General features: G+C 40.4%; 1 protein-coding gene across 7 annotated transcripts in view; it reads left to right on the top strand.

Annotated features, from left to right (window-relative positions):
* Positions 1-15,215, top strand: part of CTPS2 (CTP synthase 2) — a 70,726-nt gene extending 55,511 nt beyond the window's left edge. For 5 of the 7 annotated variants that reach the window (XM_081198119.1, XM_081198124.1, XM_081198121.1 and 2 more), the window contains 6 exons: positions 510-606; positions 4,283-4,338; positions 6,711-6,807; positions 9,725-9,869; positions 13,298-13,403; positions 13,673-15,215. In XM_081198119.1, coding sequence (XP_081054245.1) covers positions 510-606; positions 4,283-4,338; positions 6,711-6,807; positions 9,725-9,869; positions 13,298-13,367 — 465 coding nt within the window. In that variant the 3' untranslated portion in view covers positions 13,368-13,403; positions 13,673-15,215. Of the gene's footprint in view, positions 1-509; positions 607-4,282; positions 4,339-6,710; positions 6,808-9,724; positions 9,870-13,297; positions 13,420-13,672 lie in introns of all 7 variants that reach the window. The other 2 variants (XR_014009176.1, XM_081198120.1) reach the window with 2 other exon arrangements.
* Positions 15,216-26,632: the final 11,417 nt, after the last annotated feature.

The following is a 26,632-nucleotide window of genomic DNA, read 5'->3' as shown; positions in this document are numbered from 1 at the left end:
TCTAGGTTTCAGTCTTAGCAAAATACTTAAATATCTTAATTTAAATTTAAATCAATGTAAATATTATTTGAAATCACTTGGTCAACTCACCTAACACAGTGTTACGGTCTTTGGGTTTTTTTTTTTTTTTTTTTTTTTTTGTAAGTTTGATTCTCCCTTTTCTGCTTAACTGGGTCAGGCCCATTTTTTTTCTGGGAAAGGATTTCTAAAACGCAAAAGATCCACATAGTAAATACACTGGGCGCTACACCTTCATTAGAGCAAAGCACACCCAGTATACTGTCAGTAGCTGTAACATAAAGAACAAATCTAATGTTGAAACTCTTCCCTGACCCTCAACATCTCAGTTTCAGTGGTAGTACCATCTGTGGGTTGAACCTATTTTTATTGTATACAATGTTGCTGTACTAGAAACATGGGAAGATTTATGGGCATGCAAGGTGGTGACCCGAGTGCTTTGTATAGCATAGAAATAATGTAAACCAAAGTAAATGTTTTTCTTCGTTAAGGTCATTGACATGCCTGAACACAATCCTGGAGACATGGGAGGAACAATGAGACTAGGGGAAAGGAAAACTATCTTTAATACAAAGGACTCTATCTTAAGTAAGTCTTAAGTTCTTTGGCAGATGTATTTGCTTCTGTGATATATATATATATTTTAAAAACCAATATCTGTATGTAAAAATAATACATATTCATATAATGTTTGCGGGCCTTAAGTGTAATAATGGTTTGATTCAGTACCTTTCCTTAATATTTAGTTATGATCATGGAAAAATAAGGGGCCTAATGTGTATCGTCCAAAAAAGTAACAAGTAGCCATATTCCCTTTTCTTCAGAAGTCCTGCTTTTTAATATATGGCACAGTCTTTATGGTTTAATAAGACCAACTAAAATTTGTTGACCTGTTCAGATTTCCGAAAAGTGTGCTTCCCTTGTAAAGCATAAATCAAAAGCCCCCTTCTTTTTTGAAGTATCTTTAATAATGATATTTATTAAAGTTTAACAAAGTATCAAGCTGAGTAGCAGCTACACATGTCTCTTCATTCTGTAGAGGAGAACAGGGGGGAAAGACCATTAGAGAACCATAAGAAAGCACAGAGCACCTCGTCTTCCGCCTTTCCTTTCCCAGCTGTAGTAGGGATCCTCAAATTTCAGAAAACAATTCAAATACCTTCAGAAAACCAGTTCCAGTTCTTTCGGTGGTTGTTTGATTGCAGCCCATTTGCATATGAAGCTTCGGGAGTGCCTCTTGATTAACACCAATAATCCAGATTAAGGAGGAACCTTCCCCAAAGTAACAGAGGCTAGTCCATGATGGGGGCACTTCCGTTCTGCCTTCCAAGTTGGCAGACACAGGGTTGCACAACACTGTGGGATGCAGTGGACTTCCTAGACACCAGTAGAAAGCACCAGGAGGATTTATGCCTCATGGCCTCCCTTTCCCCTGCCTGAACTTCTTTGAAGCCCCTGGAAGGGCTACGGAGAACAACCGCCATTGAATTGTGGGCATGGCTGGAAACCTGTACTTCACATTCTAAGTTGTACACTAGCCAAGCACAGCCTGCCTACAATCTATCCTTTATTATTGTTGCATATTTGTTCTAACCTTTCCACCCCAGGTTGAAAAAGAGTACCGTATTTTTCGTCCCATAGGATGCTCCGTCCCATAGGACGCACCTAGTTTTTTTTTGGGGGGGGGGAAATAAAGGAAAAAATGTTTTCCTTTATTTCTCCCCCAAAACCAGGTTGGGGAACAGCGGGATGGCGGCGCTGCGCCTCCCCGCTGTCCCCCGAGCTTGGGCTGGCCGATGTCTGCCCGGCGTGAGGGGCGCTCTGCTTCAGGGCGCCCTGCGCACCGGGCGGCAGGCTGCTATCCGCAGCGTGGGGAGCCCTGCGGGAACTCCCGCAGGGCTGCCTAGGCTGCGGATGTGTTCCCGAAGCGCCAGGTGCTCTGCTTTCAGCGTGCCCGGCGCTCCGGGAAGCAGGCTGCTATCCACAGCCTAGACAGCCCTGCGGGAACTCCCACAGGGCTGCCTAGGCTGCGGATGTCTTCCCGAAGCGCAGGGCACACTGCTTTCGGGGCGCCCGGCACTCTGGGAAGCAGGCTGCTAACCGCAGCCTAGGCAGCCCTGCTGTGGATGTCTTCCTGAAGCGCACCGGCCCCTCTCGCTCTCCAAGCTTCAGCGAAAGCCTGCATTCGCCCCATAGGATGCACCCAGATTTCCCCTTCATTTTTGGAGGAGAAAAAGTGCGTCCTATGGGGCGAAAAATACGGTACATTCACATGAAAACTGGATTTAAAAAAAATCCGTCAGAATTGTGGTTCAATAAATATCAAACATAGGCTGTGTTGCATTCTTCAACATTCAAATTACAGAAAATGAGGGGTGCTAAAAAGTTTTAACATGGCTTAGGCATTCAGAGAGTATTTTGGTTACATTTATATATTTAGGTAAGTTTAATGTGTGTAAAATTGCATACAAATCATTTAAAATGATTGCCAAGCACTTGAAGTTATATTATTATTATTATTATTATTATTATTATTATTATTATTATGCATTACCTGACACTTTCAGGTGGTAAAATTAAAATTCTTTGCTTTTATGGAAGCAGTTCATGTACTCCTTCATCAACCATAGATTTACCAAGCTAAGCGTTATCCAATCACAAAATTAATAGCAGATTTGAATTTCTCACACCCAAAAACATATTTTAGGACCCCTCATTGAAGAAATTAGCAAAAAGTAAGTTTCGCCTGCTAAAATAACACACTGTAACACACATGCCATTGAAGATAAGAACTTGTCACATAACAAACCTATTAAGCTATTCATTTTCATGTAAGCTGTATAATTTCGCCTTTAGGCAGTATTGTTTTTGACAAGAAGTGCAATAAGCATATTCATAATACTTTGGATTTATAATTAAGACACTGATATTAATTAGGAAGACTTTGTTAAGGAGCCATTTAACTCATAATGTGAGGAGTGTAATCTCTCAGCCCTCCCGGAAGAGGCACTTATAGTTGCTGTGAGAGATGGAAGCTCCAGATTCCTTTCCTGTTTGTAAATAACTGGATTGGGGGGGGGAAACTAACTTGGAAAAAGAGACAGAAATTGCATGGCTGTGTGATCATTTGTTTAGTAACAGATTGGTGGTTGTGGAGTCAGTGAAATACCCCCCTGCTTTTGTTGACCTGATGCATATGCTTGTTTTAGATATATCAGTTTTCTAGCTCCTTTATTCATGATCTTATTATTGTAAGGAAGCTTTGCTTCAAGGCAAAGGAATAGTTTTGGATCACTGCAGTAAGAGTGCCTCATTCACCTTCTTCGAGACTGGCTGGCCATCTCCATGGGAGAGTTTGTGACTTCCTTATGACTTTCCTTTCTCGTGGCCCCTCACGTCATCCTATCTCCCTCTGTCCCAGCGACCCTGGATCTGTGAACTTCTGGAAAGTGAGGTTGACCCCTGATCTCTCATGCCATTTCACTTTTTTAAATAGTAGCAGTTGTAGTGTAATACTTTAAGGTGGATGGGCAAGCTTAGTGTCAGAGCATCTGCCTTATTCGCTGAAGGTTCCAGGTTCTGGGGAGCCACAGCTAGTCACCGTTGACGGTGCTGAGCTAGATGGACCAATGGTCTGACTCTGTATAAGGCAGCTTCCTATGTTCCTGGCCATTCTTTCTGCTGAATTTCACAAGCATCCAAGATAGCTGCAAATAAACTATATTCCAGTTTAGGCTTTGCCACAAAAAGGGAAGTACAGAAAATATTACGAGCTGCAGGAGAAGGGACATGACATAGAATTTGGCATGAGGTCTCTTGAAGCCGCACTTCTACTCCCCGTCTGACATGTATTTTAGATACATGTTTCACTATCTTCAAAAAGATGTGTTTTTGAAGTATTTCTCTTTTATTCCAGTCCTTCCCCAATTTCTTAAACTCTACATATAACCCCAATCTGCTTTTTGTCCTTGTTTGTTGTGTATGTTATAAGATGCAGGAAGTGTCTAATTGCCTCTGGCAAGGTCCGCATGTAGTCCGGGGAGATAGGAAGCCCTAAAGTTTGTTTTAAAATTCTAATGATCTTCCTCGCTTATCTTTTAGATATGTTCAACATTGTCCTGCCACATTACATGGCTAGACTGCATCTATTTGAATATCTGTGTTCTTTTATATGTAATTGATTGGGAAAATATTAGATTGTAACAAAAATGTTATTTTTACTTGTAACAGTAAAGCAGAAGTAACCCTTTAAATGAATTTGTAGGGAAACTTTATGGTGATGAAGTTTTTGTGGAAGAACGACACAGGCATCGCTATGAGGCAAGTAACTGCTAACGTAATTTTTGCTGTCTATCAGCCATGTTCAATTTGGAGTCAAGGCAACGCCACCTGTCCATTCCATCAGGTTTTCACAGTAAGGCCATGAGAACTATTACCTGTATTAAACTGTATAAAACTGTATAAAACAGCTTTTATAAGCCTGTATAAAACTACAGACAAATGTAGGCTTTAAAGGGGTGTGGCGGAAGTGTATTTTATCAGCATTTCCCTTCTCTGGAATGGAAAGTCTTCATAGAATCTGCATAATAAGTCTAAACAATAAAGTCTTATGAACTACTGCTTGAGATGTGGCACCACATACCCATTCAACAAGGAAAGTCCCAAACCTTACTGCAAATAAACTCAGTGCAAGGTGGTGTTTCCTTCTATGTGCTGTTCCTTAAATATGGAGGAGGGGATAAAATCCTTCACATAGGGGTACAATCCCAAAAGAAGCTAAAGAAACACTTGTCAGCCTCAGTGAGGCTTTATGAAGCAGACTCCACTGAAAATAGAGTTGCGGAAAAGAGTCCAGGGTCATTCAGGCCCTGAGTTTATCACATCAGTATTGATACTCAGAGCCGCCTGAAATTAGGGGTTTGAAGGTTTGAGAACAGGCACCCAGATGGGCACTCTAAAAACTTAAGCAGAATGTCTACCAGCAAAACTAATGAAAATGCACAAAGGAAACTGGGAGAAAGGGAATCATGGAGGACTGAGGGGAGACTCAGGTGGAAATCAGGAGATTCCGGACACTCAGTTCAGAGATTCATTTTATAAAGTGCCTCTTCAATAGGACACATGAAAACTCAGGACTCTCCATAACCAATCAACAGCATTGCTTCGAAAAACTGAGGAAGATTAAGCAACACTGCTTCAGGAGGTCCTATGGTATTATATGGAGAGTAGCTGCCACTGATCTGGTGCCCACCAGAGGTATTGAACTGTAACCACCATCATTCCATTCTGTTAGCCATGCTGTCTGAATCTGATGGAAGTTGTAGTCCAAAAGAACTGGAGGGCACCAGTTTGGAGAAGGATGGCAGAGGGGGTGGACACTGCCTTGTCTCTTTTAATAGCGTTAGGTGGGATCTTTTCCAGTCTAGCTAACGTTTGCAGACAAAAGTAAGCCTTTGGGTCAAGCTGCTTCTGAGAGGACACATAGAACAATAGCAGAATACTGCTCTCTGGCAACAAAGGACTTAAATACAGTTTTTTCTGATTCTGTTTGTTTTGTTACTAGGCTACACAATACAGTGGTACCTCGCAAGACGAATGCCTCGCAAGACAAAAAACTCGCTAGACGAAAGGTTTTTCCGTTTTCGATTTGCCTCGCAAGACGAAATTTCCCTATGGGCTTGCTTCGCAAGACGAAAACGTCTCGTGGCTTTGTTTCCTTTGTCTAAAAACAAAGACATGTTTTGTTTATAAAGTTAATTTATTTTCCCTTCAATTTTTGAACTGCTCTTTACAGTATGTGTGACTTTAAAGAGCAGTTAATAAACTGTTGTTGTACCAAATTTGGCTTTGTTTGGACTTTTTTTGACCATAGGAACGCATTAATTGATTTTCAATGCATTCCTATGGGATTTCGTGATTCGCAAGACGAAAAATTCGTTAGACGACAAAACTTGCGGAACGAATTAATTACGTCTTGCGGGGCACCACTGTAGTATACAGGCAAAGACAGCTTTCTTTCTATCCGTTGTACTTCTTGACATTGAGTGTTTTTTCTCTCTTCCAGAAAGGATAAATGAGTATTTCCTTTAAAACTGATTCCCATATTTTGTAATACCTGCAAATTGTAACATATGCTGATTGCTGTTTTGAAATCCATTGTCTCAGTTCAAGGTGCTGTGATTGAACCAGGATTTGGTAATCATTAGTGCCTTTCAGGATTCCTTCCATTCCTGTTCAGCTGGATATCCAAACTGAGCAAATGCTATTCAGGAAACCCTATATGAAGTTTCACCATTTCAAACCTGGTTTCAAATGGTGGTTTGGAGACAGCTTTCGGCCATAGCTTTCCTGATGTGGAAGTCAGGCCAAACCATGTTTAAGCAAAGGGGTATCTATACACAAGGGGAAGAAGCGGGAGTGCAAGTTTGTGTGGCACTCACAAATACCAAACCATGGTTTGGACATTATGTCTAAAACAGTCTTATCATGTTATTGTTAGTCCTGAAAGCTTTCTTTCATTAGAACCATCTAAAAAGGTATGTTTCAGCAAGAGAGAGAGATTATTGTAGCACAATAACCATCTATATGCATTGCCAATACTGATTCATATGTGGATGCACATCTCCACAGGTATTGCAGTTTCCATCTTAAAAGTATGTTTATCTTCTCTCTTTTGCTTTGCTCTTTCAAAGGTGAACCCTGAGTTGACTCACTTCTTTGAAGATAAAGGTTTGAGATTTGTTGGCCATGATACTGAAGGGAAAAGGATGGAGGTCATTGAGTTGAATGGTAAGGGCTTTGGTTTTTAGCTGCAGCATTCTCATATATAAGAAATGGAGGGTTCACTGTACAGAACCACACCTGACAGATACACACTGGAGAGGACTTTTATCTGCAGTTCTCATTCGGTCTTCTGTTAAAAAGAAGGAAAGCAGATTTCAGTTATTCCAGGAAGCCACATTTGTGAAGAGGGAATTACACTGTTTTGGGCTATAACTACTCTATTTTCAAGTAGCAGCTGGTCAAATGGTAGGATACATGAACCTGTAGAAAGAAAGTATGCTTCTTAGTTAAAAAACCAACAACACAAAACAGCCAGGCAGGCTAATTTCGGAGGATATGTTCCACAGTCTGTTTTGCTCTAAGGGAAAATGGGCTGGAAAGAGGTACAGAAGATGCCTTGCCTTGGTGGTTTTATATAGCCCAGACACATCAGCAGACACCCAAAAAATGGCTGATTGCTTTCTTATGGCACATTTTGTGGAGACACAATCATTGTTTTAGCAACTACTCAGCTTTAAATGTTCCTGCAGATGTTTCAAGTCTGAATTGTTCTTAAGGAAAATGTTCTTAAGGATAGACCACTCACAAAATGTCCTGCTTATTTATGTCTATATATTCGTTTTTTCAAACAAAACTCCAAAGTGACTAATCACCAGTATGCATATAGATTGACTTACAGCCATTTAGTCATGGCTATTTACACTTTAAAGGTGTTGCTGCCCAATAAGGTATGTTTACAGCATATTTTTATTTACTGCTAACCACAAAGTTTGAAATCTCTGTTTTAAAGCAGACAGTGTAAAAGTCTTGAATTCCAGGCACTGACATTTGTCAATACTTCACATTTATGAATATACATATCCTTTGTCACAAATGTATGATACTGATATTAAAAACTGAATTATTGCAGAGATACTAGCTGTCTGTAAAAACAAAAATGTAAATTTACCTGATTATGAAAGCCTGAAGCCTATAGTAATTAAATTTGGCTCCAGGATGTGACAGAAAGAATTCTTTCTATAGTCTCATGCTGATATGGCACAAAACGTAGGTTGTCCTTTTGGAGATATTTCAAAACCTGTAAGAAAGAACTGTCTAAGTGCATTTGTTTTATTTCTGCTATATTGCTTCTGATATACATACTGAAAACAGATCTTGATAAAATATGACAGTGTTGTTAAACACTGCTGCTATGAAAGAAATAACATAAGCAATGCAATGTGTGTGTGTGTGTGTGTGTGTGTATATATATATATATATAATATTTTTCCTTTGTCACATTCATAACATTCATATCAAATCATATCATCACATACAACTTTGCTCATACCGAGCATCAACTTCCCCCCTCCCACTCCCTGACTTTCTTAAGCAATCACAATCCTCTTCGCATTTCTATATCACCCTATTTACCTTCTTACCATACTTTAAAAAAATTACTTTAGTATTTGTAAATCAGTTTCAAAAATTATCATGACAAAATATTTTAAATCAAACCTGCAAATGTTCTCAAATGTTTACAATGTTCCTTCATATATTGTATAAATTTACTCCAGTCCTTTTGAAACAGTTCGTCACACTGGTTTCGGATTTTCCCTGTCAGTTTTGCCAGTTCTGCATGTTCAATCATTTTTATCTGCCATTCTTCCAAAGTTGGAAGTTCCTGCTGCTTCCATTTCTGGGCTAAAAGTGTCCTTGCAGCCATGGTAGCATACATAAACATATTTAAGTCTACTTTTGGAATTCCTTCTTCCACAATAGAAAAGCCTCCGGTTTTTTAATAAAAGTATATTTAAATATCTTTTCAATTCATCGTATATCATATCCCAGTAGGCTTTAACTTTACTACACGTCCACCACATATGGAAGAAATTCCCTTCCTTCTCCTTGCATTTCCAACATGCCTTATCTTGAGTTCTATACATTTTAGCAAGTTTATCAAATACCATCTATACATCATCTTCATTAAATTTTCCTTAAAGCAAGCAATGCAATCCTTAATGGTTTTCCAGAATCTGTTTTGGGTGGCAAGGCAAGACTTTTCATTCATAGCAGAAAACAAATCAGCTAAGCAAAGAAATACAGTTCCCTCGCCACTAATAGGCAAAGTATGCAAGTTTAGATGTGCTTGTGGGGTGGGGTGGAGTGTTTATTCTACCGACTGAAGCATCTTTCCCCTATGGCAAGTGTTTTTCAACTGAGAGGCCTGTGTTGAAAGCAGAAAGTAGCTAATTGCACAAAAGGGGCTGAAGGTTCACTTCCACTATTGTTACCTCTCCAGCCTCACAGCACTGATAAGCTAAGTGGAAAGCATTTCAAAGGAGGAAGATAATTGGGTGAAAGGAAGAATTAAATGGAATATGGTGGTGGGAGGGTGTGGCTGGCTGAACAGAAACATAGACCACACTGCAACATTTTGTTGCAGATCCCACTTATACTTGCCTATATTGCAGTAAGATTTATAACAAGATAATTTCTGTGCTGTTCTTTGAACTGTAAAGCTATCTAAAATTTACAGACATTAGCATTTATATTTTAAATGCTAATACAGTGGTATCTCGGGTTAAGTACTTAATTCGTTCCGGAGGTCCATACTTAACCTGAAACTGTTCTTAACCTGAAGCACCACTTTAGCTAATGGGGCCTCCTGCTGCTGCCACGCCGCCGGAGCACGATTTCTGTTCTCATCCTGAAGCAAAGTTCTTAACCTGAAGCACTATTTCTGAGTTAGAGGAGTCTGTAACCTGAAGTGTATGTAACCTGAAGCATATGTAACCCGAGGTACCATTGTAATATGTACCGGTATTTTCATGTCTGAAATCAGGATTAAAGTCATTGTAATTTAAATAGTTTGTAATATTATTAGTGTTATATGTTTGCCTTTTAACTTTTTTTTTTACTTTTCTCTGTGATTTTTCTCTAGATCACCCGTATTTCATTGGTGTCCAGTTCCACCCAGAGTTTTCCTCAAGGCCTATGAAGCCATCGCCTGCCTACCTTGGCCTTTTGCTTGCTGCAACAGGGTCTCTCAGTGCCTACTTGCAACGTGGATGTAAATTGTCTCCTAGGTAACTTTGCTTTGTGTGTGTGTGTGTGTGTGTGTGTGTGTGAAGGATGCTTCATAAAAAGCCTTCATGATTGATATGCAATTCCAGAAAAGCAAAGTTACTTTTGAAGTGTTTATTATTAGTTATTATGTGTACTAGAAAAGTTCTGAATAATGATTAGTTTTAAAAGGTCATTTGATGAGTTGATATATTGCTTTTTCTATGAGAACCAAATAAACGTAGAGGTTGAGAAACCCATCCCTTAATCCCAGGCAATTAATTAAATCATGACTGTCTGCAGGGAATAAAAGCTGATTATCATAAAAGATTTCTGGGTTTCTAACTTACCTTTTTTATTTATGGGAGTTTTGCAGGAAACAATTACTTGGATTCAAAGATCTCACTAAATAAGTAAAATATACTTCCCTGGAGATTGGGAGACGGGGTGTTACTGACCAAACACAGAGGAAGGGGGACCTTTTCCTGTTGGTCACACACTTTTTAGACATACATCATTTTGTGACACATTAATTCAGTTTTACTAGCAAACCAGAGGTTAAACTAACCCCTTTCCAGCCTCGGGAGGAGCGCATGTGTGTTCACACAACACACCTACAGACTGCAGCCGACACACTAATGTATTGCGACACACAGTTTGGATAGCTCTGCCCTGGACTGAGGGTTTGGGGCTGCAGACAGTGGGAGGAGAAGATGGGCAGGCGATCTCCACCCCATATGAGAGCAAGTACCTTTTTTTCATACAAGATCCTTAGATTATTAGGATTATTTATATTTTTTGCCCTTAACTGAAATAATAACAGTTTGTAACAACTTATAATCATGTTCAGTCTAGAGCCATCTCTAAACAATACTGTGTTTTGTATTATTTGTAACAGCGATAGTAAATTGTAACAGACTTCCAAAATGCCGTGCTTTTTATTTTCATACAGAAATTGATTGCTTTCAGCTGATAATGTTATATCTGTACCAAGATATAAAAGAAGAGAAATGGATTTTGTATTCTTGAATTAATTCTTGAAATTACATATTAACCATGTTATTAACTTCTAAGTAAGTGTGTTTAGGATTGCAGCAAAAAATAGCTCGACATGCTTTTTCACGTGCTAAAATTACATCCCCCCCCCCGCTCCTCCCTTTCCAAAGCAGGAAGAGACAACCCAAAGTATTAGCTCAGTGTTATGTACAGAACAGTTCTTGTGGCTTCTTTCTCTCTGGGCACACTGCAAGAAGAAGCCAAGACCAAATGTTTTGTTCTTCTCATGGTTTGTTTTCTCCCAGGTTTGGAAAGGGTGTGCAACCGTAGTTTAACTTGGTATGGTGTGTGAACCAGGTCATCGTATTTTAATATCTTTTTAATTTTTCGTGCAATATGCAAAACTGTTTCATAATACCATGTTCTATTCCATGCTTCCTTGGGTACGTTCAGAAGAAAGTAAGTACAGCAGCAGTAAGTACAAGATCTGTGTCTCTGACCATGTTGTTACTCGTGCTTTAAAATCAGTGACTAGCAAAACACCCCTCATTACAACAGAAGCTAGTACCAATCGCTCCTCTCTAGTGGAGTCCCCATCAGCAGGCACTCTGCTTCCCAGGGTCAGGGGGAAGCTGAATCTCAGCTGAATCCCTGAGAACAGTGCTGCGTTCCCCAACCTTCCAAAAGAACTGCATGGCTGCTATTCTTGTCCTGAATATCATAAAAGCAAACTGCTGCTTTCAAGGACACCTTTCAGCTGAGACTTAAACCTTCTCCTATCCTTGACATGGGATGCAGGTGGCGCTGTGGATTAAACCACAGAGCCTAGGACTTGTTGATCAGAAGGTCGGTGGTTCAAATCCCCGCGACGGGGTGAGCTCCTTTTGCTTGGTCCCTGCTCCTGCCAACCTAGCTGTTCAAAAGCACGTCAAAGTGCAAGTAGATAAATAGGTACTACTGTGGCAGGAAGGTAAACGGCGTTTCCGTGCGCTGCTCTGGTTCGCCAGAAGCGGCTTAGTCATGCTGGCCACATGATCCAGAAGCTGTACGCCGGCTCCCTCGGCCAATAAAGCGAGATGAGCGCTGCAACCCCAGAGTCGGCCACGACTGGACCTAATGGTCATGGGTCCCTTTACCCTTTACCTTATCCTTGACATTGCTGAGGATGGGTTGGGATGATAGAGATGTTACTGAGACTGAGTGGAATGATAGGAGTGTTCCCCCCCATGGTCTCCTCAATCACTTTTCTTCACTTAGAAAGCAGTCAGAGCACAGAGAAGGTTTGTTGTTGTTTTGTAATCAGGTGTGGAGGGAGCTGATAGCCATGGGGTGCCTGGGTGCCCAACAGCACAGGGCTGGAGAACCCAGCCCAAATAAGAGCTTGTTGAACAATCCACTTCCTCACGGTTACAGAAATCTTGATGATCCCTATGTATCAAAGCAATAGAAGTTCTTCAGAAATGGAGAGTCAATGGATTCATTCAGTCACCAGTACACAACCAGAAGACAGTTGAGTAATGGTTTCTGAATGCACCCCCAAAGCATCAGCAGCAGTCATGGGCAATTGCAACTCTGCCGCCAGATGGAAATCAATACCGAATGCTGTACCTAGGCTGTTAATGCTTACCAGAACAGCTGCTTAAACCAAACAAGGGTTGCAAGTAGCACCCATGAAATACAATAGTTTATAAGAGGGACCATAATATTTTACTCTACCATTCTACTGATATAAGAAGATTGACTCAGTTTTGAAAGTTAGAAATATGGCTTGAATGATAACAGGTTTTCGTTAAACAAATGTTTACATCTAGTGACATTCAAGGACGTTTTACAAACTATATAGCAAATGAAACCTGAAAGAGACTTTAGCCTACTGGCCTTCAAAAAAAATATTAAATATGTAATCATTTTCCCAATTTGGAACTTTTGGCTAAAATAAGGGTGGAGTCAGATGACTACACTGTTTATGGGCGTTGCATGTTGATTGTGACTGATACACAATTGCTGAACCATGTCAAGTATTTATCACCCGGCGACTCATCACAAAATAGATTTCTCATCTGTTTAGCGCAGCTAAGATGCTATCAGCAGGAAGAAAGCTCTCATATGTTGAGATTACTACTTTGTTAATCATCCTGAGGGAATGAGCAGCCAAAGTTAAACAGTTTTTAAGGTTTACTGATTTCCATAAGGAAGAGCATTTAATATGTGTTTAATTCTTCCACTGAAACTAATGGGATTTGAAAATGCTTTATATTGATTGCTATTGTACTAATAGAGATTAAGAATTGAAGGGGAAGAAATACGATTCTTATTCATTCTCAGAACAGCCATGGGCAGAATTCCTGCATTGCAGGGGGTTGGACTAGATGACCATCGGGGTCCCTTCCTAGTGTACAATACTATGATTCTATTATTCATTCATTCATTCATTCATTCATTCATTTCTGTTCAGTGACAGCTATGGCGACCTTAGTGACGACGGTTTTCCAGAAAAAGAATATCCCGAATCAGAAAGAGGCTGAACATTATTCCGAAGAGGAAGAGCATGGAAGAAGCAGGTAAACTAGATCCATAGTTGGAGATTCCCCCCCCCCCCAAAAAAAAAACCCAAATACCAGCTTTAGAGGTGACAACATTTTCTTCCCATTTGCTTCAAGGTCAAATGGTTCAGTTGTTTATTTATGGGCTTGCTTATAGAGATATTAATTGCACATGTAGAAAAGGTGGTTGCATAGTAGTAATTCTTTTCTTTTCTTTTCTTTTCTTTCTTTCTTTCTTTCTTTCTTTCTTTCTTTCTTTCTTTCTTTCTTTCCAATATAAAAAAAAGAAGTGGAAGAAAAGGCATAATTGAAAAGATCATTCCAAGCAGGGGGAAACCTATTACATTTTAAAACCATCAGAGAAGACTAACATCACACAGCTGCTTTCCATATATCTTGTGAAGATCCCCTTGTGTTCCAGACAATGCTTCTGCTGACCCAGAGAAAAAAATCAATTCCATTTAAGCATTATAACTCTTTAAAAATTGCATAAAGGACTGTCTCACTCTGTCTCATGTTTTCAGGTAAATGTTAGCTTTGTGCTAATTTTTGATGACTGGAAGGTATGGGAATATTTTGAATACATTTCTAAACCATTTGAAATTTCAGAATCCCTTAATAGTGTTGCTTATCAAATTAAAAAATGAAACTGTCCAATATACATAAATATGACCAGTACAGATTTGTTTTAGGTCTGTTTCCTTCATATTGTTATTGGATTGACAGATGCCTCTGATGCATTATAACCCTGTCTAATTTCTTAAGTGATGCTGATTTATTTCTATATAGAAATAAAATCTTGGTCTCCACCATTGTACACGATGATTGTCCTTCGACAGAAGTAATGTAGAAAGTATTTGCTGCACAGTACCAACCTAATAAATAATAGAGCAGAAGCTTGTGATGCTACAGATACATAAAATATGACTACATTAATGAAAAATAATTGGGTTCATCATACATTTAACATAACAGATTGGGGAGTAATAGTTAGACACAAGCCCATATCTTAGTTTCTATATCTGTGGCATACACATGTTAGGGAGTTGGTTGTGAACATGGATTTAATCCTAATTCCTTGTTTTGGTCTCCCAGCAGAGACTAGTTTGTGCCATGTGATCTCATCTGTTTGGGGATGCTCTAATTTGTGGAATATTCAAACAGCTACTAGGGACACGGGGACAGAGATAAGTTTCTCTTTGGGCCCCAGAGAAGTTCAGAGACTGGTAACTTCCAGATACATTTTTTTTTAGGTAGAACCTTTTTCAGCATGTCTGCTGCAGTAGAGTAGCAGTGTCACTAGTGCAGCAGCAAAGGATGGCTTTTTGCGCTGCTTCTTTTGAGAGCCCTTTTGAGGTGAGTGGAGATATGTCCAGACACAAGCTAGCTTGATGGCATGCCTATTATTATTATTATTATTCTTAGAGGAAGAAAGGGAATAAGAAGCTGCTGTGTGTTTTAATATCCTGTGTCACTACGGGAAAGTGCCCTGTTATTCAAGTGCTGTGTGTTTTTAAAGTGATTTTCCTTCCAAATAAAATTCTATACTTTAAGATGATATTTTACCAACTGCATTAGAAAACCATTAGTTTCCTAATGTTCAGGCCAGTGTAACATGTGGAGAGAAAACTGGGAAAAGTAACTTTGTTCCTGTATTTTTTTAATGCATAGCTAAATGCTTTGGAAAATTTTATGAGAGTTGATGCTGCTAGATGACTGAGTCTCAGTTATCATACATTGATCTGTTGCCATCTAAAGCATGTTAGATTTTCTTAAATATTTCCTGTAAGTTTAAATTGAATTTTGAAATGCATTAAAATGTTAAATGAAGATATGTCTGTTACGTTATATTGCATTCAGTCAATAGAGCATGAAACTCTTTAATTTCAGGGTTGTGGGTTTGAGCCCAAGTCCTTCATGGCAGGGATTGGGTTAGCTTACCCTCACGTCCCTTCCAACTTTACAATTCTGTTATTCTATTGGCCTAGTGAATGTGGCTAAAAGTTTCATTGGATTTTAAAAAGAAAGTATGGCTCACATTTCTGTTCATGCCCTTTTTCCTTCTGCTGGCTAGATTATGGCAAATAGCATTTTCCGACGATTCAGCTGTGGGCTACAAAATAAGCAGGGTTAGGGTGCACACTCTTGTCATGTTTTTATAATTCATACTTCATACATGAGGACTAAAAACTGACTATATAATACAAAATGTAGGGGCCTAAACATACAGATGGCATCCAGGTTTATATTTTGTTTTCATTTAACCCAGATGAGGCAGTGGGCATTCTGAACCAGTTCTTGGGTTTGCTAAGGAGCTTATTGAAGCAAATAAACAGACCCATTCCAGCCAAAAGAAAGTTGCTGTCATTGGATGGAGCTTCTGTCCATTTGGGGGTTTGTTCAGTCTGCATTGGAAAGAGTTGTACTCCCCCTAAAGGGAAGGCTTGTTATTTGCAGGTGCTTTTAGATCCAGCACTATCACTTGAGGCTCAGGTGGCGGCAGCAGCAAGGAGTGCCTTTTAGCAGCTTCACCTGATCCATCAGCTATGACCCTACCTGGACAGATAGTCTCGTGGCAGTTACCTGTACTCTGTTAATCTCCCAGTTGGATTACTACAATGTATTAGATGTAAGCCTGCTTTGAAAACAGATAACCCAAACAGGGTAGCCAGCTTAAATGATTATTTACCAGTCCTTTGGGATCAACTGTTTTCAAAGCAGGCTTACATCTAATCACGTTACAACGGGGGCTCATAATCTGCTCTAGTTTCCTGTCCATTTCTGGGCCCAGTTCAATATGTTGGTTTTGACCTTTTGAAGACCTAAACAGCATGGGGCCAGGTTACCAGAAGGATTGCTTTTCCCATATATAATGACCCAGACCCTGAGAACTTTCTTGGAGGCTCTTCTCCAGGTCCCCCCCCCCCACCTAGTGAAGTATGGTGGGTGGCTACTAAGGAGACGACCTTTTCGGTGGTGGCACCTCTATTCCCAGAAATTCACCAAATTTAGGTGGTATGCTTTATGGCAGTTTTAATTGGGTTTCTGCATCATCATTAGGGTTTTTAATTGTAAATTGTATTTTTCTTTTAATGTCTGTGTAAACTACCCAAAGAATTTGCTTGGATGTGCTGTACAAAAACATAATAAATACATTAAATAAAAATAAATATTTTTGGACCTACCATAACCAGTCTCCAAGGACAGGTACAATCATGTCCAGGCTGATATTTACTTCACTTTTGTACTAATGGGAAGATGTACAATGAAGCATATAGATTTTGAATAGGACTAGGAGTTTTTTGAAATGGAGACAGCTAATTGCGATCACATAATTTGAATAAACCAGGTATTAACTTTTTATCTGTAATTATTTGCTATGTAAAAATAATTTATTATGAGAAAAATGTGCTGCCAAAAAAAAAGAAATGTTGATAAGGTCTTCTAAGTTAGTCATGGCCACATGACCCGGAAAAGCTGTCTATGGACAAACACCGGCTCCCTCGGCCTGAAAGCGGAGATGAGCTCCGCACCCCATAGTTAAATTCAACTGAACTTAAACGTCCATGGGTCCTTTACCTTTCACCTAGGTTAAAAAATAATAAAGAAAAAGCAAAACCATTATTTAGTAAACTATTGATGAGGCCTTAGATGTTGAATCTAAATGAGTTTCTAAGAAGATCAGTGGGCGGTGACAAAAATATTTGGCCCATTTGTATCAGCTCTGTGGATGACAGCAGCTGAACTTCTTGCCTGATTTCAGCAGAGACTTTGGTTTAGTTCACACAACCATTGTGGTACATGACAAATGTGGCTTATTGTGGTTGTTCAAGGTTGCTCAGGGTATGAGCCTCAGATCCTTGGTATGTCACCAATTTTAGGAGCATGGGAAACTGCCTTATATTGAGTCACACCATTAGTCTATTTAACTCAGTATGCACTGACTGGCAGTGGCTGTCCAGGGTTTCAGAGGGACTGTGACAGAATGAGTCTTGCTGCCATTAAAGCACAGTGGAGCAACAGAGAAGCCGCCCTGATTGTGCTGCCTTACTATTCTGTTGTGGCCCTTTGGTCAGGAGCAGGCCAGAAGGAGCGCAGCTAAATAGACTAATAAATCTTGTGGAAGTTGTTGAGGATTTTGGCTAATCTTTGCATGCAGTAAATATTTGACTCCTAAACACTGGCTATAGAAAGTAGGCAAACGGGTTTTCTAGACACGCCTACAGGTTTTTCAGATGCCTCTGAGCGCTGTCCTTAACTTTCCATGAAATAAATGACAAAAATCCCAACAGCTCTTTTATAACCATCCCTTGGGTTATTTTCTTTTAGAAATTGTTGTTGATCTCTCAGGGCAATATTTAAATAAGCTTTGCTAGGAGTATATTTTTACAATCCACCTTATTTCCATGATTGTAAGTAGCCGTAAACTTTTTTTAATATTGTGTTTTAATTGTTGGTAACCTGCCCTGGAACCTTAGCGTGAAGGGCTTGTAATAAATTACGATAATAATAGACTCTCTGAAATGAATGGACCTAGCTTCATCATATTCATTAATTACAGTGGGTCTACTCTGAGTAAGACTTGGTTGAATCAGCTTTGCAGGGGGTTGGATTAGATGACCCTTGGGGTCCCTTCCAACTCTACCATTCGGTGATTCAATGAATACTACACAAAGAGTTAAAGCAAGGCGTGCATTATTATGGTGGAATACTCTGTTCATATAATTTATATGGAAGGGCAGTAAAACAGGCCATCAAAACATATCCCATAAAATCTGAACTTCATGAGGGATACTTTATTCATCTGTGTACTTAGTTGTTTCCCACTTTTATTACAGTGGAGCTGGGATAAATTTGATGATTCCCCAGTGCTCCAGAGAACATGTGGAGAAGATGCAGCTATAAATTATTAGATCGAATAAAATATTTGCAGTGGAGGTTAGGAAAGCTTACTTATAGTTGTAGTTCAGTTACTTGCTTGAAAGCGAATCCAAAGCATCAATTATTTTGCATACGATGAGCAAGTTGAACAGTTGAGCAGGAAACAAAAGGCGGATTGACATTCCTGGGTTGCTTTCCTTTCTGTGATCTCTTTGCCCTTTTGAGATGATCAGTGCAACTGTGGGGCCGTTTTGCACCTCCATTTGCTTCATTGTTTTTTTAAAATTTACATCAACTGTTATGTGGGTACCTCAAGACCAGGCATAGGCAAACTCGGCCCTCCAGATGTTTTGGGACTACAACTCCCATCATCCATAGCTAACAGGACCAGTGGTCAGGGATGATGGGAGTTGTAGTCCCAAAATATCTGGAGGGCTGAGTTTGCCTATGCCTGTTCAAGACAGTGTCTTGATATCATAAAATAAAACATTTTTAAAAATGCTAAAATGAATGGACAAGACAGTAGAAATATGAGAGCTGGCATTTGCAACCAGAAAAATCCATGAGAAACCAAAACACACATATAAATGCATTTTAAGCATGCACTGGAATTCCATAGTATAGTAGTTATTATGTCCGAGTTACATGCAGAAAATACTGGTTTCAAGCCCCTGTCAAACCAGTAAGGTATTTTTGGGGAAGAGCCATAGCGGTATTTTATTTATTTATTTATTTATTTATTTATCCATGGAGCTGAAGGTGGCATAGTTCTCCCACGCCTCATTTAACCCCCCACAACAACTCTATGAGGTAGGTTAGGCTGAGAGGTAGTGATAGGCCCAAGGCCACCCTGTGAGCTTCATGGCTGAGTGAGGAATCAAACCCTGGTCTCGCAGGTCCATCACTAACCGCTGTGCCACCGCAGGCTCCACACTGCTTTGCATATGATAGGTTCCAGGGGCATTCTCTGGCATCTCCAGGTGAGACAGGGAGAGACCCCTGTCTTTAACCCAAAACAGCTACTGCTGGGCTGTGTGGAGAGTATTGAACTATAGGGACCAATGGTTTGACTCAGTATAATTGCATCACTGTTACACACAGATATTGAAAGATATACACCTTTGTTTCATGAAAATCTTCGCTTTCTGTAAGAGGTACTTGTTTCTTCCTGCTTCTTTCCCAGAAAGTAGAAGAACTTCAAAGACGTTTTCTGGGAGGTACGTGCACCTTACTAAATGTATGAAGTGCACAAGTGGATGTTGTTTCCTTTTCATGTTTCTTTTGAAGCTTAGTCACATAGTCCTCCTAAGAAGCAGTGCCCAAATGTAAGCCTTTGCAAGAGGAGCCCTGTGCTGCTGCTCAGTGTTTCATATTGCTTTTTAACTTTGAAGTTCCACTCGGCCACATATACAGTGGTACCTCGGGTTACAGACGCTTCAGGTTACAGACTCCGCTAACCCAGAAATAGTACCTCGGGTGAAGAACTTTGCTTCAGGATGAGAACAGAAATTGCATGGTGGAAGCACGGTGGCAGTGGGAGGCCCCATTAGCTCAGGGTAAGAACAGTTTCAGGTTAAGAACGGACCTCCGGAATGAATTAAGTTCTTAACCCGAGGTACCACTGCAAGCACAATACCCCCCCCCCCATTTTTTTTACAAAGTTCTCCTGCGCTTCTTCGCAGACCAGTTTGATTCACTCCCATCCTCCTTAAAATTGCTGAAAAAGCTGGTGTTGGCAGAGGGAATATTCGCTCAGCATAGTATGACCTTAGACTTCCTAGTAGCGGCCAAAATAGCTAAGATATATGCCAAGCCTCTCTCATACCTTTCCCTTAAAACCTTTCTGCAATTTATGTCTGCTTATATTTTCTGTGCCATAAATCCGATGGCAGGCCTTGTTTGGAAAATGTATTGGGCTCATTTGTTTGTTTGGATAACTTCATAGCGCTCAATTAGTGGAGCCACTGCTTACTATATTTCCAATTACAGCTTCCTTGGTGCTGTTGCAGGTTTTTGTTGTCTGGTTTTGCTTTCTAATAAAGTTGCTTTATGGAACTGTTTGCGAACGTTCATACAGAATGAGATGGAAATGGAAATCTGTGAGATATTTGAATAGATTAGCATAATTTAGACCATCTATTCAAGTTGCTAATGCAAGAAATCATTTGCGGGTTGATGAAGGGTAATTTTTATTGTGCTTCTGTGCCTAGATTCCTCAACAGTGTGTTGGGTGGCTTGTGCTGACAAAATTTCAGTGGTGTAAGTGTTTGAAGGAGAAGTCTCCTTCTCCCTGGGCTGCCGTTTCCTTGCAATCCCATTCTAACTGGTCACCATATAGCACCATATAGCCTCCCAGTGGTTTCTTCAGTACAACATAATGGCCCTACAGGAGCAGTGTGCATTAAAGACACCTCCCAATTTACATGGAGATTACATTCTGAGGTGGGACGCAGGTGGCGCTGTGGGTTAAACTACAGAGCCTAGGACTTGCCGATCCGAAGGTCGGCGGTTCAAATCCACGCGACGGGGTGAGCTCCCGTTGCTCGGTCCCTGCTCCTGCCAACCTAGCAGTTCGAAAGCACGTCAAAGTGCAAGTAGATAAATAGGTACCACTCCGGCGGGAAGGTAAACGGCATTTCCGTGCGCTGCTCTGGTTCGCCAGAATCGGCTTAGTCATGCTGGCCACATGACCCGGACAGCCAATAAAGCAAGATGAGCACCGCAACCCCAGAGTCGGTCATGACTGGACCTAATGGTCAGGGGTCCCTTTACCTTTACCTTACATTCTGAGGTAACACATGTTTACGTGAAATCGCATATATTTGAAACACCAATGGAAAAGCCTGCAAACACTTTCCAAACCTCTGAAAATCCTTGAAAAACCCAGCAGCTCTTACCAGACGCCAAACTCCACCACAATTGCTCCCTCCAAACATCCTTGCTCAAACTCCAGCTCTCTACAGGCCTCAACTGTCAGTGCAAGGGCGCCCATTGGTTGGCATGCATGGTTGCGCATCAGTTGGTTGTTACCTGCACTTCACATAGTTCAAAATAGTGTAAGCCAGCCCTGCTGTGTTTGGGAACTTTCCTGCCCTTTCTGCAAGGACTTCTGCCCCTCAAGTTCTGCCCTGATGGCACCACTGGTTAGAAAATGAACTGAAGTTCATACCTCTTTGGAGAGCACAGTTCTCATATTGTCCTAGTGGACACCTGCCTGCAAGACTTCTGCTGTTATTTGTACGCATCTTTTTACAAGGACCATCTCTATTAGTACCATTTTACTGTTAAGACCAGTGGTGCTAGTGGAAGAGTGTGATTTATCCAAGGCTTATTATGGCAGACATTGAACAGGATTGCAAGGTTACTTTCAGATGAAGTTCCAACTCTACATCCTCTGGACCATAGAATCTCTGACCCCATCTCTGGTACTACTTTTAAATCTTTTAAAAAGTCTTGTGAGTGGTTTCAGTTTCCTTTTTTTTAAAAAAAATCCCCTATACAGTTAGCACCTTTTAAATACAGCCGTGTTATTGAAAAATAATTTGTGTTCCTTCTGTTTGGATAATTATTTTTTTTAGAGTTTATGAGCTATTTTGATTGCGACGCCTTCAATTAATAAAATCCACACATCTTAACACCAATTTTGCACTAAGGTTCAAATTTTCCTCGTGGGCAAAATCCATTTGAGTAAAGCCAAGGAAGATAATGAAATTTTATGTTAGCAGCATTAAATACTTAATTGTCTTACAGCTGAGTATTCATAAGTGACCTGAAACAAACTGAACTGCATCAGAAAATTATATGCTGATGGAACAAAAAAATTAAATAAATATGGAAGTATAGGGTAGAAGAAAATGCCATTAACATTTCACCTAAATACTGTCATGACGCTATGCTAAAATGCATCCTGAATTTGCATTTCTTTGTCATAATTAATAAATACATTAGTACAGTCCTGTCAGTCCAAATCACATCCCTACATTCAGCCTCCTCCATGAAAGAATTAAACTGAAGAGGATAATACACATTTTACTATTTCATCCAAAACCCTAATTATGTGCTCCATTAGTATATTGATGTATAAATCCAAATTCTCACAGCATGAGTTTAACTCTTCCAATTTTGTTGTTGTGTTCAGTAAGTTCATTAAAAACACCCAAAGGCAATCCATATAACAGTCTCTTGTTAGATAAATGGGCATTTCTTGTTCAGTAATATGAACAGTATGTTCTAAACTAGTGCTGGTTCTTAAAAAAAAATAAAAATGCAAAGTTTATAAATTCTTGCTCAATTTTGGTTTTTGTATTCCTGCCTCATCTGTACATATATCTTGCAGTGTTTGGATAACTATCCCAATAATACTTGGGAAAAGGTGGAATTTGGGCCTCATCTTCACCATCATTGAAACTATCCCATCATTAGCTGCTTTTGGATTTTTCAGTCATGGTGCCATGGCTTTGGAATGTACACTTGGCACCTACTTTACAATATTTGTGGTGCCAGGCTTTTTATTTACCCAGGCATTTTAATTTCTATAATCCTTCCATCTTCCTTTTTATTTTTGCCCCGCTGGTGTTGACTATGGTTGCTAGCAATGGTTTGTGTATATTGTATGGCATTTTTTTATTCTGACATTCATATCCTGTTTTTTTCTCCAAGAACACCTGCTTCTCCCCCCCCCCATCTTTTCCTCACAATAGCCATGTGAGGTAGACCCAGCTGAGAGATAGTGACTGACCCAAGGTCACCCAGCAGACTTCATGTCTGAGAGTGAGGGTTTGACCCCTGGTTTCCCATGTCCTAGTCCTATACTTTAACCACTAACATTGTTCTACACTACAGTGGTACCTCGGATTAAGTACTTAATTCGTTCCGGAGGTCCGTTCTTAACCTGAAACTGTTCTTAACCTGAAGCACCACTTTAGCTAATGGGGCCTCCTGCTGCTGCCGCGCCGCCGGAGCAAGATTTCTGTTCTCATCCTGAAGCAAAGTTCTTAACCTGAGGTACAGTGGTACCTCGGGTTACATATGCTTCAGGTTACATACGCTTCAGGTTACAGATGCTTCAGGTTACAGACTCCGCTAACCCAAAAATAGTACCTCAGGTTAAGAACTTTGCTTCAGAATGAGAACAGAAATCGTTGTCAGTACTACATTTTTTTAGATTTGCCTTGAGACAGTCTTTAAACCTCTTTTGTTGACCACCAGCATTACGCTTTCTATTTTTAAGTTCAGAATAAAGTAGTTGCTTTGGAAGACGACCATCAGGCATCAACACAACATGACCAGTCCAACGAAGTTGATGTTGTAGAATCATTGCTTCAACCCTGGTGATCTTTGCTTCTTCCAGTACACTGATATTAGTTTGCCTGTCTTCCCAAGTTATGTGTAGAATTTTTCGGAGACACATTTGATGGAATCTTTCGAGGAGTTGGAGATGGCGTTTATAAGTGGTCCATGCTTCACAAACATATAGTAAGGTTGGCAGTACAATAGCTTTGTAAACAAGCATTTTGGTTTCCCTGTGAATGTCCCGGTCCTCAAACACTCTGCACTTCAATCGGGAGAAAGCCGCACTCACAGAGTTCAGGCGATGCTGGATTTTGGCATCAGTGTTGGCCCTTGTGGGAAGATAACTGCCTAGGCAGGAGAAGTGATCAACATTTTCCAACATTACACCATTGAGTTGGATTTGTGGCCCTGCAAAGGGGTTATTGTGTACTTGCTGGAGCAGCACTTTGGTTTTTGGATGGATTGTATGCAGTGCAGGGCTTCTGCCACTAGATAGCGCCTACTCACAGTTTCTTTTCTCAGAGTGTTACTTAACAAGCCCTGCGGAATCTCTGTGATTTCCCGCCCAAGTAAACAGTTTGTGCTCTGACACTCAACATAATCAAAATCTGGAAAACGGCAGAGATGACCACAAATGGACGATCCTTTAAGTGTCATTGTTCAAGAGGAGGTGTAAAATCAGAGCTGAAATCAGATTTACCCAAAATGTGCAGCTGGAGGAGGATTTCCTTTTGAATATCTTCTCAGGATTTCCCATGGTTTGCACCTTCACCCCCCCCCCAACCTGCGCTAGGAGTCCAAGCCTAAACGTATCAACTATATAGCCGTCAATCAGATTGCTTACATGCTGAATAAGACCATTAAATGGCACTGCTATAAAATACTTGATTCATTGCCAAAAACAATAATAGCCTTTTTAAAAAATGGTATGGCACAATGCCCACTTCAAATAGAAATCACATGCCTCACTGGACAAAAGTACTTTGAAAAGCCATATCTAAATTCAAGTTGTCATTCGTCTTAGAAAGGTTGTTGTGAGTTGCCAATACTCTTCCCAGCATTGCTGGGAATTTGGGTACACTGGGTCGTCCCCCCCAGTAGTCTTGCAATGTTGCAGCACCCAACAGCCTGGTCCTTCTTATTTTTAGCCTTCATTTTAGTACAGGGATAGCCTAACTTTTGTTGCCTGTGCTCTGGTAATCTCTAGGTTAGATTACTGCAGCACATTATACATGGGATTGCTTCTGAAGATAGTTTGGAAACTTCAGCTGGTGGAGAATTTTGTGGCCAAGTTGCTCACTGGGGCAAGACAGGTTGAGAATATTAGAGCAATCCTGTCCCAACTGCAGTGGTTGCCAGTTAGTTTCTGGGCCCAAATCAAAATGCTGCGTTTGACCTATAAAGCCTTAAATGGCTTAGGACCACCATACCTCAAGGCCCGCTTCTCCCCATATGAACTGACCCAGACCCAGCAATCATCATCTGAGGCCCTTTCTCATGTGCCTCCTCGGTGAGAGGTCTGGAAGACGGGAACATGAGAACAGGCCTTTTCTGTAGTGGCCCCTTGTTTGTGGAATGCTCTCCCCAGGGAGGCTCACCTGAGACCTTCATTACATAGCTTTAGGTGCCAGGCAAAAACATTCCTCTTCTGCCAAGCCTTTGATTAATTAAAGAATCTATGGCAGGTATGTCCAAAGTCTGTTTCGTGGGCCTAACCCAGCCCACCAGTCGGTTTAATCTGGCCCCTGTGGCAGTTTATTTCCTGGGGTAAAATCCCCACAAAAGCTCAACAACTTCAATTCTAAAAAAAGGTCAGCAACTTTGGTCGGCCCTCAGGCATGTTCACTTCATCAAATCTGGCCCTCTTTGAAAAAAGTTTGGGCACCCCTGATCCATGGCCTTTTAAACGCTGGGGGGGCGCTATTGTTTTATTTGTTACTATGTTGTGTACTTTTGTGTTTTTATATTATAAACTGCCCTGTGATCCTTGGATAAAGCATCTTTGGATTATTATTATTTTAAAAAATATACAGAAAGACATGAATTCTTAAATAGTAACAATGGCTCTTCCTTTTAGCCAGGTATGAGTGGAAGGTTTTTCTTTTTCTTTTTGTTTTGCATAAAATGTATTTTAAGTGTGATTTCTGAAACCTTGTACACCTTGTTGTCTTTCTTGTTTTCTTTCTGCTTTTACTTTTTCTCTGTTGCGCAATTTTTATGACCCATTCCTACATCATCCTTCTCATAATGCTTATTTACAAAGATCTCTGTGGCTCTTTGGATAATAGAATCTATTCTTGATTCTCCCAAACCTACTTTACAGTTAGATTTTAACATGCCTTCTTTCACCGCTCTGGGTCGCACGATAGTTCTTCCAATGAATTACTAAGGCTTCAGGGGCGGAATATTATTTTAGTTGACAGAAACATCAATACGAATATGGAAGACCAATGGCATTGTACAAATAATATTGGCTGCTTTGGGACTATGATAGCACAGAAACTGATATTTCAGCCATTCCTATGGCAACACAAAGCAAACCACAATAACCCCACTGCAGGGGGGGGGGCAAAGTGTGTGTGTGTGTTTATTAAAATTATAATTTTTGCTTCATATTTCTTTTTGTACAAATGTTTCCTTTCAAGACACATTTAGGACCCAATATTTGTGGATATAGCTATAATGGATTTTAAAAGACCTGGAACTTTTAACAACCAAAAATAATATTTTGAGCAAATTTAGGCTTACAGAGCAATCCTAACACCCAGTCTGCACTGCTGGAGGGGGTTAGCGCTAGGAGGTTGGGACATAGGCTCCATCAGTCTCCATCAGCACATTGGGATGGGGGACTCCATTGCCTCAGAGGACCCTGCTGTACCCACTGAAAGCATGGTTGGGCATACACAACTGTTGTCAATGTGCCTTCAGGCATTAGTTGTCAGAAAACCTTGAAATGGGTCATTACATTATAGGGGCATGGCAGGGACAGAGCTGGCGATGGGTCTGCAAGATCTAAAGCTGGCCCATTTCCTGGACAGGAGACCCAATATTGTCCCCTGTGTCAGCCTGAAATT

Source organism: Podarcis bocagei (genome assembly GCF_964188305.1).
Source record: "Podarcis bocagei genome assembly, chromosome: 6".
Lineage (NCBI taxonomy): Eukaryota > Metazoa > Chordata > Lepidosauria > Squamata > Lacertidae > Podarcis > Podarcis bocagei.
This window is presented reverse-complemented; position numbering and strand designations above follow the sequence as displayed.